The sequence below is a fragment of the Pyxicephalus adspersus genome, chromosome 5, assembly GCF_032062135.1.
Source record: "Pyxicephalus adspersus chromosome 5, UCB_Pads_2.0, whole genome shotgun sequence".
NCBI classification, from domain to species: Eukaryota; Metazoa; Chordata; class Amphibia; order Anura; family Pyxicephalidae; genus Pyxicephalus; species Pyxicephalus adspersus.
In genome coordinates, this window is record NC_092862.1 from 100,565,867 (window position 1) to 100,580,918 (window position 15,052).

Consider the following 15,052-nt stretch of genomic DNA (forward strand, 5'->3'; position numbering starts at 1 on the left):
ATTAGCTATGCTGTATGGTGTCAGTCTTAGGATTGGATAAACCAATGCAAGTCACCCAGACCGCCAAGTCTCCATAATTTTATTTTTAAAATAACTTGCTTTAGTGGGTTTTTAAAGTCCAAGACAGATGCCAATGGCTCAATTAATGGTTACCCCAGGGCAATAAATCACCCACATGTATGCCCAAATCGGACTGAAAGAATGATAATGTCCAGTTTATTTTTAAAATAAAAGTATATCATCTGTTTAAAACAATGAGGCTGTAAAAAGCTCAGCAGCTGGCAAAGAATAGGGGGAGAAGGTGGGCACCCTTAGTGTGAATACCCTGTTTAGAGAGGGCTGCACATACTATACAATGATCTGACACACCTAAAAAAAAAAAAAACCAAATGTGTTGCACTCAATGTTACTTGTTTGTAATGACCACACAATAATAGGGGCAGACATGTGCTGTAAACTGATTAACCACACACAAAAAAGGTTAATAAAACTTTAATAAAATCTGATTAAAAAAAAGAAAAAAAAAATACATTTGTCGCTTACAAAAACATTTGATTATGTGTTTTATTTTAGCTCCCAAATTTTCGTGGAAAAACTGCAGTTTAACCAATGATAACCAGATGTCATCCATATATAACATTTTCCAAAGAAATCTAGGCAGAGTAGTCAAAATTACCATCTCAAGCTACAACTAATCCACCTTTGGAGTTAGGGGAAAAAAAACAAAAAAACAAACAAAAAAAAAAAACGTACAATCAGGTAATATACTCTACACAAACACCAACAGATGTAAAGAAAATAGACTTTAACAACTACACTACAAATATTTACATGTCTACATTTTTCAGACAAAGCTGCCATTTTTATGTTTGAAAAAATACAAAATTTATACAAATTATACAGGTGCATAAAATGTATCATCCAACAATAAAATTGTCAACTCTGCTTGGACACGGTGATAATTTTGGCACATTTCTGTGCGTCAGCACCTATTCCGCTGCAAATGTATTGTTGAAAGGATGCTTTATGTTAGTTAGTAAAATGTCCGGCTGTAATTTTAACATTTCCAGTGATTTGCCATGAAATGTCTGAGGACACCTGTACTCAGCACTATTACAAACATAAAGTCACCTGCCACAGATCACCATTCTCTTTGGAGTATCTATACAACGGATAATATATGCAGAATATGTTTCTGCAGAAATGGCCTATGGCACACTTGTGAGCATGGTCGATATGCCAAAAGTGATGTGAGAAAATGCCAAAAATTATCAAAAAAAAGGCTCACCAGGAGCCAATTTAAAATGTATGAATTCTGTGTATAAGTTAAAAAAAATGTGTTAAGTACCCTCTTGTACTGCAGCTGTTCAGTCAGTAACCATTTTAAATTTAAATTCTTTAAATTTTAGATTTAATTATTTTTACTACATATTCACTCCAAATGAAGAACATACTATTAAAGAGAACCAGTTTATCTTCCTATGCCTCTGCCTGGAATCTGCAATGTGAATATTGCCATGATTAGAAATTGGTTGTAAGCTGGTTTCATCATGGCAAAATTCTAGGCAGTGCAGCTGAATAGAACTAGCATATTAAAGTTTAGCATTTACAACATTACAGCTGTTTCTGCATCCAGCATCATCCGACTTCTTATAGGTCAGGAAATTGTTCAGGTTTCTTGCCTTCTCTGAGTAACACATTTTCTGCTCGTAGTCTGTTTATTTCCTGTGGATAAAAGAACTTGTATGTAATAAAGCAACAAACATTTTACATATCTGTCAAAAAAGGTATAAGGTCATAACTGAAACCAATAAATGTGGGGAAATGTAAAAGAGATCCTCCTATCGGGGTTCCTCTGAATGCCGATTATATGTGCCAGTGTATATGTGTTACTAAGCACCCAATTTAAACAGCAGCATATGTGATCCTATAATACATACTCTGAGTGTATTTAAAAGGCTGTCCATAATATCTGCTTTACAAAGACAAGCCATGTGGAAAAAACGCCTCTAGAAAATTAGTCTTTAGGACAAATAGAGAAGATGAATCTTTTAAGCAGGGAAATGGTTAGGGCTTCTAACCCTTCCATGCATTACCCATTTTTTAAAGGATTAAGACCTTTAAGTTACTGCACATATCATGGTGTGTTGTCACATGCTTTTGGACAGCCTGATTATTTTAAATCGTTTACCATTGCACCACAGCAGTCCTTTTTTAATTGCACCAAATGTACAGATATACAGTCAGTTCACATCAGGGATTCAAAATAATCAAAAAGCAAAAGCACCAATACACACACTTGTCAACACATGTCATGATGCTTGTTGATTTATTTCATTAAGAAAAAAGAAACAAGTGGGATTGGACCCTAAACATGAGGAATGTGCTGTACCTCAATAAGTTTGTTGTTGTCCTTTTTTAATTTAACTAGATACTGAATTTTCTGTTGAGGGTTTTGATGTCCAAGTAGTTTCCCATTTTCTTCCACAAGAGATGCAATCTGTCTTCTTAACAATTCAGACTCCTGCAGGTAGGAAATTGAAAGTCTCATTGAGATTCATGAGTTTTATGTTTATCGAGAATATCCAATTAAACAAAAGGGCCTTTGTGAAAAAGATTTTGTTATTAATATTTATATCTTAGCCCTAAAGAAGCTGCATCGGCATTAGGGGTTTTTCATTCTATGCTCTGAAGATAATAATATAACATTTAAAAGTCTCAATTTATTACATTTCCAGACATCTGTTTCCAACCATTAGGTTAACTTTAAATACTACAAAACAAGGGACAAGGAAGGAAAGGTGTGTGTATGTATTTTTTATATTTCATGGATTATTTTTACACAGTTACTTTGTAAAAACAGCATGTAACCCTGAAAATAAGTGGTCCTGCAAACCAGGCAAGGTAAAAAAAAAATAAAATGCAAAAATTTATGTCAAACAGCAAAGACAGAGGATGTAAGAGTACCTAAATCAATAATCTAAATTATGCCTCAAACAAGATACAAAAAATTCCTTGTTCAACTATGCCAATATAGCCAGCAGCAAGGTAAATTAGCCATTAAAAAAGTGTAATGTTTGTATCAACTTCCCTTCTTACCTGCAACTTTTTCTCAGTTTCTTCATTTCTTGTTTCCAGCAGAGATCGGATTTCCTCTTTTTCCTGGAAAGCCTTTAATTCTAAAGCTCTTGTTCGGTCAATTTCCTTCTGAAGTTCACCAACTAAATTGTCTTTATTTTTAAGCATGCTCTTTGCCTCTTCCAATCTACAAAGATACAAAACACATCAGAAAATTAAAAGATGACAAAAACACTGAAAAAAATAATACACTTTTAGAGAAGAACCATAGAAGCTGCTCCTTTTCACTTTTAAACATAGTTTTTTACCCGATTGATCTGGAAAAAGCATGCAGCCAGTACAGCTCCAAGTTACGCTGTATGTGTATACTTGTTCTGGGTCAGTTCCAAACCAAATACTTAGGAATCAGAGTGACAGAACTAGCTAGTAATTTCAGGACTAAAATAGGAATGACATGAATTGTAATGTGTATAAACATGTAGCATTTTTTCTCATATTGTGGATAGACAAGGGGATGGGTTTGCCAGATGTGTCTCAGAGGCATTAAAGAGGAGATCAGTCCTGTAGACAGAAGGCAAAACATAAAACTTTACAAGTGAATAGGAAATTTCCTCAATAGCTCCATGTGACATTGATGATGAAGACAATTAGAAAAGTTTGCTTATATTACATTTTAAATAAGGTTTGCTTAATATATATTGTATATCCTACTGGTTTCTTTAGAAAAGGGTACAGCCAGAACCTATGTCATGTTTAATCCTTCAGTGGCCAAAAATTGTTGACACTTACATAATGCAACACATAGATCTCAATATCAAATCAATAATAAAAAAAAAATAATAATTATAATAATGCTAGTAAAGTTTCCTCTTTACAAGAACAGTTAAACTTACTCCGCTTGTAGTTTCAGAAGTTGCTCAGATGTTCTACCCTATAGCAGAAAAAGAAAAACTTCAAACAGTAATTACATTGAGAAGTTCTAAATACACCGGTTTAGGAATATTAGACATTGTCAAGAAAACTGACACACTTTTTTTTTTTTTTTTTTTTTTTAAAGTCTGTTGTGTGGTAAAACTTTCCCCATTGAAGGTCATTGAAATAGCAGATGTACGATTCTTTGTTTTTGTACGAGTTTTGTGTAGATGCATATGGTGCTAAGTTTTGGTAATAAATCATGGTTCTCACTGCTGGTGCATGCATAGAGTAAGTATTTATTATTAAAGCAGGAGTAAACTAAAAACAAAAAGAAAAAATGATACTTGCCTTTCATCTGGCAGATCCCTCGATGGCGCTGCTCCTTCTTGTGAGCCGGTCCCACGTCGTCCATGTGTAATGCGTGAGATCAGCATCTCTTTCCCTTTGGAGGAAAAGGTGCCCCTTCTGCCCATGCCTAGATCAGAGCATGCACAGAAGGAGTAGCCAGAGCCTTCCAGGATACATGATGCACGTACCCTGGGAGGCTCTGCACCCATTAAATCTTGATCGCCGCAACTTAGTTGGCATTGCTGAATCCTGGCTTTGTTATTCACATGACTGGGCTGTTAATATTCCTGGGTATACTCTCTTTCGTAAAGACAGAGGCAAACGAAAGGGTGGTGGTGTCTGTCTGTATATGAAAAGTGATCTGAAAGTGAATGTGAAAGAAGAAGTTGCTGATGGAACAAGCAATGAGGTTGAGGCATTATGTGTGGAGTTGAACGTCGGGTTGAATAACACACAATTAATGATTGGAGTCTGCTATAGGCCCCCCAGTGCTAAAGAACAAATAGAGAATGAACTACTAGCACAGATAGAAAAAGCAGCAAAAAGTGGAAGTGTTTTAATCAGGGGGATTTCAACTACCCTGACATTGACTGGAGTAATGGCACTACAGGAACAGCAAAAGGGATGACATAAGATAATTTTATGGTACAGTTTATAGAAGCCCCAACTAGAAATGATACTCTGATGGACCTAGTTCTTTCTAACAATGCAGAGCGTATAACAAATGAGATATAAGAGAGAATCTGGGTAGCAGTGACCATATTATGATAACATTTAACCACCTGGCCGTTAAGCCCGAGCATGCTCGGGCTAAAAACTTTTGCAATTATGGCTAACCCCGAGTTTTTCTCACCAGGTGGTAAATGTAAACAAATGTTATATTGCAATCCGATTGTCATACATTGTATGACAATCGGATTACAACTGAAAGGAAATACTCACCCAGTGTCCGCAGCTCCTATTGCTGGCATCTGCAGTGAGATGTATAACACAATGCAGAAATCCTACATTGTACTGTGCATCTCTCCAGAGATACCGTGTTTCCCCGATGATAAGGCAGGGCCATCAAATAAGACAGCCCCCCCTTTTTAGGTAAAAATGAAAAATAAGCCCCCCCCCCCCCCCCCGCAAATAAGCCACCCACCGATTACTTACCAGAATCGCGTGGTGCGGTGGGTGACTCCGTGTGTGGTTCCTCCGTGCGTCCTCTTCATGAAGAGGAAGTGACAGGACTGAAGTGACTCCGCCCACGCAAACACACGTGACTCCGCCCACGCAAACACAGGCAGCTTCCCTCATCCCTCCCTAACGGAGACTGCAGGAGTTTGTTCAGGAGTTCAGACAGGTTTTTTTTTTGCTGTGAGCAATACCACTCTATATACGGTAAGCTTTAGAATGGGACATTAAATGGTACAGTATATTATTGATTACAGTAGAAGGGGACAATGAATGGATCAGATTAATCAGAAGGGGACAATGATTGGCACATATTGATCTGAAGGGGACAGGAATGGCACATGATTGATCAGAAGGGGACAATGAGTGGCACTGATTGATCAGAAGCGGACACGAATGGCACATGATTGATCAGAAGGGGACAATGAGTGGCACTGATTGATCAGAAGCGGACAAGAATGGCACATGATTGATCAGAAGGGGACAATGACTGGCACTGATTGATCAGAAGGGGACAGGAATGGCACATGATTGATCAGAAGGGGACAATGATTGGCACAGATTGATCAGAAGTGGACATGAATGGCACATGAACAATAACTGTGTACTGTAGTCTTCTTCATGGGTAAATAAGGCATCCCCCTGAAAATAAGCCCTAGAGCATATTTTGGCCTTCAAAAAAAAATAAGACAGTGTCTTATCATCGGGGAAACAGGGTATGAGCAGCTTCCAGTCTGTGCCTGTGTCTCTTGTCTGTGTGAGGCACGGCAGGGAAATCCCCCCCCCCCTCACATCACTCGGAGGATGAGTCATCTTCCAGTGATGTGATTGGTGATGTATGGGGGTGTGTCAGGGAGGGAAATTTAAAAGCAGAGTACAATGTAATCTGCTTTTAAATGGTTTTTACAGTACAAAAACACCACACAACATGAAATAAAAATAAAAGTACATTTTTTTTTTTTACATGATTGTGTGTTTCAAACTTTTTTTTATATTCATGATGTCTACTAGACCCTTGTTCGGACATATTTCTGTAACTTACAGGTCTAAAATGTAAAAAAAAAAAATTTCATGAAAAACAGTGTAACGCTTTTGGTACAGAAATCTAGACATCAGTGTAACGCCCAGGAGGTTAATGTAAGTTGTAAACAGAAAGCAAAAATAGAAAAGATAAAAACATTAATTTTAGGAGAGCAAATTTTCCATTATTAGTGGCGGCTCTCTGTGACTTGGACTGGGAGACAATATTGTCCTCAAAGAACACAGAAGTCTGCTCTACAAAAGTAAACTGAAAAATAAAATCCGATGGGTAAAAAGTTTAAGAGGCTAAAATTAAAAGCTATGTGGCTCACAGCTGATGTTAAAAAAGCCATAAGGAACAAGAAAAGGGCATTCCAAAAATATAAAAATTTTGAAAGCTATAAAGAATATAACAAAAGATGTAAAAAGGAGATAAGGTGTGCAAACTTCAAAATTAAAGACAGATTGCAAGGGTAAGTAAGGCAAACCCCAAATTTTTAAAAAATATATTATTAGCAAAAAAGATCAGATCTGAGCATGTAGGCCCCTAAAGGATGTCTCTGGGTTGGTAACTGGGAATAAATAAAATGCGGATTTACTAAAGACTTTTTTTTAGCTCTGTGTACACGAAGGAAAATGCCAGAGCTCAAGTCCAAATTCATAATAACAATGTCACTGTCTTAAATGAGTCACAATGGCTCAGAATTGATAGGATTGAGAAACAGCTAGGAAAAATTAAGGTTGACAAAGCACCAGAACCTGATGAATTACATCCATGTGTCCTCAAAGAGCTGAGCGCCGTTATTTCAAAGCCATTATTTCTAATTTTTAGAGACTCTTTAGTCACTGGCAAGGTACAGATGATCGATTGGCGTAAGGCCAATGTGGTTCCTATCTTGCAAAAAGGGAGCAAAGTCAATACCAGGTAACTCCAGACCAGTTAGTTTAACGTCCATAGTTGGAAAGGTCCTAGAGAGTTTGATAAAGAACCACATATAATAAATATTTTCTAGCAAAAACTCCTCTAAGTGATGGTCAGCATGGCTTTAAGAAAAACCGAAGTTGTCAAACAAATTTACTCTTTTTATGAGGAAGTAAACAAACAGGTAGACAGTGGAATAGCAGTTCATATAGTGTACTTGGACTTTGCTAAAGCATTTGATACCATACCCCACAGACGGTTAATATGCAAGTTAGAGTCAATAGGTTTAGAAAAGTCAATCCGTAGATGGATAGAGAACTGGCTTAAAGATTGCATCCAGAGAGTTGTAATTAATGATTCATACTCTGAATGGTCTAAGGTTATTAGTGGTGTACCACAGGGTTCTGTGTTGGGATCTTCACTGTTTAACATCTTTATAAATGATATAGAGTTTGGCATTAAAAGTACCATTTCTGTGTTTGCGGATGTCTATAATCTACAAGCAGACCTGGATGTTCCGTTTGGGCAGCAAATTTAAAGTGGCAAATTACATTAAATAAAGATAAATGTAAAGGTATAAATTTGGGGGCTAACAACATGCCTGCTTTATACTGTCTACGGCAGGGATTGGCAAACTTTCAGTCAGGAGCCACAATCTAATATAAAATTTGACAAAGGGGCCGATGGGAGAGTGGATTGTGTGCAGTGACAGCCCGCCCACTCTCCAATTGCGGATCTGACCTTGCGATGGGAGAGTGAGCGTGTTGTGTGCATTGACACAGCTGTCCCACTCTCCCACTGCAAGCTCAGAGCCTGCGATGGGAGAGTAGGCGGGTTGTGTGCAATGACACAGGCCACCCACCTCCACAAGCCGGGATATATATCTGGGATATGTTTATTTCCCTAGTGGTTGAACTTGATGAACTTTGATGGGTCTTTTTTCAACCTAACCCACTATGTACCTATGCAACTATCAAGACTTAAAAGGGCTGTGATGCACCCTTTAAATAAATTAAAAAAAAAAAAATAAACAACATTTTTACTTTATTTAGAAGGGTTGTCACCAAAGGCAATGGGTAATTCTGAAAATGAAAAGAGAAAAACAAAACAAAAAAACAAGAAAGCTTTGGCTATTTTAGCTATGCTTTAAAACAGGTATTAAAGTATGCAGTGGTAACTTCGAAAGAATAATAACCTTTTTCAAATAGTCGGTACCAAGTCACCTGACAGCAGTAATCTGGTGTTGAATTGGTAGCTATGGTTTTTTTTGAACATTTCAATTTGTATTTACACTGTTGGGACATTTAGCAATTACCTTTTCTAGCCGTTCAGAAACTTCTTTTTCAATTTCTTTCTTTAGATCAAGCATGTCAGATTTTGAATGTTCATTGCTACAATATAATAAAAATAAAAAAAAAATAAAAATAAGGATAAGCAATTAATTCCGATGCAGTCAAACTACCATTTTTTAGAATTTTAACGCTTTGTTTTATAGTCCCACTCGCAAAATTGTGTATAAAGCTGCCTTTCCGTTGTGCCTTCTGTTAAAGGAAAAAAGTTCAGATTGGTAGATCCTCCTCTTCAACTGGGATCATGCAATCAAGAGCAGTGATAACCACAGCATTACATGTTGTGGGCCTCAGCCTTTTTTCTTTTTTGTTTGGGGGGGGGGGGGGCCTAAGCCAAGTTATTTGTTTGGGTGTAGTTTTTAAAGAAAGTATCCAACACAATACATTGCTACACACCAATTATTATTCTCTCCTTTTCTGCTGTTCTTTAGCTGGATTTGCAACTCCTTGCATTGTCCCTGTAAATTCTGGATCTCAAGATGAAGATTTTCTGTTTCACATAACTGTGTCTAAAACAAAATAGAAAGGGCAAATAATGTTAAAGGATCATTTGAAGTAAGTCCCTATTAAAATAAAAAAATAAAATATTCAGAAGCCTTCCCATACCTTATTACAATTAATCAATAATATAAATTCAATGCAGTAATTCTCCTAAATAAAAGGCCCTAAAAACTTGGGAGAGGTGTATTAAGGAAGACACTACCGTGTTTCCCCGATAAGGCATCCCCATCAAATAAGCCACGCCCCGATTTTTGCTCAAAAAATTAAAATAAAGCACCCCCCCGCAAATAAGACACCCACCAATACCTGCCACGCTGGCTGCAGTGCAGAGTGAAACTGAAAGTAACTTCAAAGGACAAGCAAGCTGCTGATCCCTGCCCTAACAGAGTCTGTTACCCGGCCGTAGAAGCCAAAAAAAAAGTGAGTCAGTGAACAGAAGGGGACAATGAATGGCACAGAGTGATCAGAAGGGGACAATCAATGGCACATGAGTGATTTTCAACAATAAATGTTTACTGTAGTCTTCTTCATGGAAAAATAAGACATCCCCCTGAAAATAAGACCTAGGGCTTATTTTGGCATTTCAAAAAATATAAGACAGTGCCTTATCATAGGGGAAACAGGGTATGTGGACCCATATTGTAAAATATCAACCAATCTACAGGATCCATGTGAATAGTTACACCTTAACCAGCACTTTTTTTTATAAGAACATATGAATCCCAAACATATCCATAAATCAATTGAATTACAATTCCACCTATAAGTTCAGATTCTTGTTCTTTCTGTTAGCCTTAGTGTTTGAATGCTTGCATCAACAAACTAAACCCCTTTATCAGACCAGTTTTTACAGTTCCTATTACACCAGGCAGTTTACATGCATTAAACTTAACAGCAGGGTCAGCAAAAACTGTTCAGATGCACTGTAAAGTTTGATGTAGGTTGTTCTAAAGCAGGTATTTTAGCCTATGTTTTACCCATGTCCAACATATTCAACATACCACACTTTAATTGAAGAAACGGCAATATTCAAAGTGGACCGGCTACCATGAGATTTTGTAGACGACAATTGCTGAAGCCATTTTAAAAAATGACAATTGCCTGGAGGTAAAGTTGATTTTTTTAGCTTTAGTATTTTCAGTCACACACCAAGTTGTGTACCAATTAGCCGAACACAAACAGCATTCAGAAAGTAAAAAAAATTCAGAAAGAAAAAAAAAAAAATAATGATGATGATCCCAACCAGGCAAGCAGTATTTAAAAAAAACAGATCAGGAATGACCGGCAACAAAATCTTTGCATAGGCCAAGTTTAACCTCCCCCAGCGGTTTAATTCCGTGCAAATTTCCATGCTAAATGCAGTACAGTTTTTTGCATGGAAATGTATTTTTAATTGTAGGCTATGATTCTTGAGCATAACTCACCAATATTTAATAAATTACATTATTAAACTTTAAATAAATAAATATATATATATATATATATATATATATATATATATATATATATATATATATATACACACACACATATATATATATATATATATATATACACATATGTATATACACATATGTATATACACATATGTATATACACACACAGGAGGCTCTTGATTATCCGGACCCTGTACTATCCGGCCCAGTTAAAAAAAAAACAAACAAAAAAAAAAATCTAGGTAGCGTTGCAGGCAGGCGTTTGCCGGCACTCCACATACCGTGCCCGCGGACATCCGACACAGAAGAAATGGAGCCGGAGAAGTGGAGCTGGAGACTGATTCTGTGTCGGATGTCTGCAGGTGCGGCTCGGAGCACTGGCCTGTGTGCTGAGGTGAGTATTGTACTGTATTAATAGAACTACTGTATTATATGAATATTTCTTTGTGTTGGACTCAATACAGCTATTTTGTATTGAATCCATTACAAAATTATTTGAATTTCCTGCCGATCCACCCGCTGGAACTGGCGTCACTGGGAAACCCCGGAGATCGTTGCTGCATTCGCTGGCTGGAGATCGGAGGAGGAGGACGTGTCCCCAGGACCTGTGGGGACCAGGAGGATGACAGGGGACAACAACGGACCGAGGTGGGTTTTGCAGGTAAAATCCATTGCGAGTCACACTCGCGAATACCGCTAGGGGAGTTAAATATACAGCCAAAACAAACTTTTATCCATTCATTCTAACCACAAAAGAGCATTTGCATTCTGCTTCGAGTCTTTTCAATGGTCTTTGTTGTTGTGTTGGCCAGATCATGTCGACAGCACAGCTAACAAGAAGAAAAACATTAAAAGTTTCAGCTTCATCACAGGAAGTTTTTTTTTTGTTGTTGTTCAACTTTGGTTAGACCTAAGTTATGATCTGCTAGTAAATCTAAGTAGAGATAGTTGCCTCTCGCCTTTGGCAACAGCAGAAAAAAAATTCTCATTTCATCATATGGGTCCTGGGAGCAAAGTCATTGTGATACAGGTTTGACTGATACAGATTGACAATCGAAAATCCAGGACTTTCAGTTTCCCGGCTTGACTAGCCCTTGCACTCACAGAAGAAGAAGCCGATTCCATTCGGGTGTAGTTCTGTCCGTTGCCACTAGATGGTGCTAAAACATTATAATTACAGGCAATTCAAAGACCCGGAATTTTCGAAAATTCGTCACTTCTCAGGACTGGAGGTTGCCGGATTTTTGAATGTAAACCTGTACTAGAAAACTAAATCCTTTCCATAAAAAAAGTTGTAATTTTACTAAAACTATAGAGATTATGCAATGTATGCATTTGAGATTCTAACGGTGCTCCATGGGGTTCCAAACAGACAGCCATGTTTTGTTACAAAAGGATATTTACCTTCAGCCTGATTATCTCTTCATTTTTGGACATTCTTTCCTCATTTAACTCTGATATAAGCTGCTCCAACTGCGAACTTTTATTGGTAAGACGTGCCAGTTCATTGTCAAAAGGATTTCCTACTGGAGTTTTTGGAGTCTATAAGAAAGAAAAACAAACAAAAAAACAAATCAAGTCAAGTACTAGGGTAAAGAACCATTGTTTTTCAAATGATTTGCACCTGTCTCTGCAAAAGGGTGTTTACTAACATAGTTGCAAATTAAAAAGTCTGTGCAATGCTTGGATTAAATAGCAAAATATAGTATTAGGTATTTGTAACTCAAACATTGATCAATTGGAAAAAGCAGCCTGAATTTTAAGAGTATCTAAATCCAAAAATAAAATTTATTATACTGCAGCTTACCAGTCCTTAGATGTGGTTGGCGCATTAGTTTGTTTTTTCAGACATTTATCCTTTATTTTCAGCAATGGTTCATTCTTTGAATAACACCCTTCCTCTCCTATGGTGACTGTGCTTACTAACTCCACTTCATCTATGTCACTTTAGCTGGACTTTAAACATTGCTTCCAGTCTACATCTGCATTACATGATGAGGGATTAGCAATTTAAATTAGGAAGATAATAGGAATTAATACTTGCTATACTAATGCAGCCACCACATTTAAAGGTTGGTAATCTAAAATACATTCTTGTTAATTGGTTTAATATTACACAGTATTTATATAGCGCCATCATATTACGCAGCACTGTACAAAGTCCATAGCCGTGACACTAACTGTCCCTCAAAGGAGTTCACAATCTAATGCCCCTACCTCAGTCATTGTCATATGTCATTAATGTAGTCTAAGGTCAATTTTTTTGGGGGGGGGGAAGCAAATTAACCTAACTGCATGCTTTTGGAATGTGGGAAGAAACTGGAGTACCCGGAGGAAACCCATGCAGACCTGGGGAGAACCTGCAAACTCCATGCAGATAGTGCCCTGGCCAGGATACGAACCTGGGATCTAGAACTGCAAAGGCAAGAGTGCTAACCCCTGAGCCATCGTGCTAATTAGATATCATTCAGGCTTGTTTGTTATCAAAAGAAGTTGTAACACTTTCCATACAGTCAGGTAGCTTCACCTACTCCTACTTTATAACTACAAAAACGATAAAAAGCATATACTTTTCATAGAAGCTAAATGCCATTTTTGTCTTCTTTAAAATGAAACAATTTTGTTTCAAATCTACACAATGGGCTTTTACAAGTAAGGGCAGCACATAAGTAAATGTTTTAAAGACTACCTGTAGAAGCCTTGCAGGGGACCCTTTGTTGCCATTGAGTGGTTTTATTACGTCATCATCTTGCTCTGGCATTTCAAGTGTCTGTAACTGAAACAGAAATAATTTTACCTTAATTCACACACACACACAATAAAATTATAATATTTATAAGTAAAACCCCAGGCAAAACTGGTTACATTTTGCTGTCCCTGCCTTTGCTGGCTATCTCAGAATGAAAACAGAAGGAGAGGAGGTGCCAATTCCAAAGTAAAGGAAAATCGAGACGGACAACTTCCCGGAGAGGCAAAGCAGGTGAGGAAGCATTTTCGCACTCTAATAAAGGAGTTGGATACTTGTTGGAGAATTGCAAAAGAAATTCTAAGGAATATTCTGCTGTAAAAAGTATATATTGTTTTACTGTAGTTTAATTGAAAGCACACAGTGACAGGGTTGCTTTAATCAAATCATTCTACCAACTGTGAAAAGATTTTCTGTCAAATGCAGACTCTAAACAGGATATAACTAAAATGAGTTTAAATGCAAATAGGACATGTAGCATCTACAGAAATAGATAGCAAAGCAGGTCAAATGCAGCAACAACACAATCATTAAGGGAAATAGGAATCTGCTGACTAGCAGGTATCTCAAACACATAAAATGCAGGTAAACAATGTCCACAAACACAAGCTCTAGAAAGTCCTAGCAACACATTTAGGAGTCAAGTTACCTGGTTTGTTAGTTCCGCAATGTGTTGTTCTTTTTTGAGCAATTCTTCTTTTTGGTTTAGAAGCAATGCTTCTTGCTTATTAAAGGCTTCGCTTAATTTGCCAAGTTGTTCAGTTGCATGGGCCAAGTCATCACATAAGAGTTCTTTCTGTTATCAAGTTCAAAGCAAATATGTTAATAAAGCTATTAATACTATAGCAAATAGAAATAATGGGCTCCTGTATTTTTTCATGCACAAGGTAACTACCCACCAGAGGGAAATAAACATATAATACACATTACTAAAGGTACTTAATTAATAATACCTCAATATTGTCAGCAGACTGCTTCCTTTCCAAGTCCTCTCTGAGCTCCTCAATCAGTTTTTCTTGCTTTTCTAAAGCAGTTTTGCTTTCTTCTTTTGCAGATAGGGCAGAACTGTATTTACTCTATACAAACAAAATACAAACATCTTTAAGCAAATACACGCCAATAAACGCCACTGTTCAAGAAAATCTAGACTGCTTTTTACATTGATCAAGCAGCAATATACAATCTCACTAAAATGTTATCCTCGACATTGCAGCAGGCACCTATATACAACTTTTCAGATTAAAATTGTTGTAAAATTGTGTTCTTCGCTTAACTTATACTCAAGCTTCTGTATTGGAATATAAATCATCAAAAAAAAGCAGTCTTTTTTTTTTCCCCCAAATGTCACATCCTTCTGTCATCGGGACAGCTAGCACTGCTTGCCACAGGCAGTAGAACACTCATTTTAGTGACACTAAATATGTTGAATTGGTGCCAGTTGTGGTTATCTAGTAATTTTTTTAGTGTTACATTTCGTTGTTACCCCTCTCACAAATGCGTAAAGTCCAGAGATACTTAAAAAATATGGGGGGAAAAAAAAATTGTTTTTCCTGTTTCATCT

At 37.1% G+C, this 15,052-nt stretch overlaps 1 protein-coding gene across 1 annotated transcript in view; it reads right to left on the reverse strand.

Moving 5' to 3' along the window:
* Nucleotides 1-476: 476 nt before the first annotated feature.
* Nucleotides 477-15,052, reverse strand: part of KIF15 (kinesin family member 15) — a 51,525-nt gene continuing 36,949 nt past the window's right edge. Inside the window, exons 25-34 of the mRNA XM_072413373.1 lie at nucleotides 14,445-14,567; nucleotides 14,141-14,287; nucleotides 13,435-13,521; nucleotides 12,150-12,287; nucleotides 9,205-9,317; nucleotides 8,775-8,850; nucleotides 3,972-4,009; nucleotides 3,100-3,265; nucleotides 2,393-2,524; nucleotides 477-1,725 (exon numbers count right to left, since the gene is read on the reverse strand). Of these exons, the coding sequence (XP_072269474.1) occupies nucleotides 1,651-1,725; nucleotides 2,393-2,524; nucleotides 3,100-3,265; nucleotides 3,972-4,009; nucleotides 8,775-8,850; nucleotides 9,205-9,317; nucleotides 12,150-12,287; nucleotides 13,435-13,521; nucleotides 14,141-14,287; nucleotides 14,445-14,567 (1,095 nt within the window). The 3' untranslated portion in view covers nucleotides 477-1,650. The remainder of the gene's footprint in view (nucleotides 1,726-2,392; nucleotides 2,525-3,099; nucleotides 3,266-3,971; nucleotides 4,010-8,774; nucleotides 8,851-9,204; nucleotides 9,318-12,149; nucleotides 12,288-13,434; nucleotides 13,522-14,140; nucleotides 14,288-14,444; nucleotides 14,568-15,052) is intronic.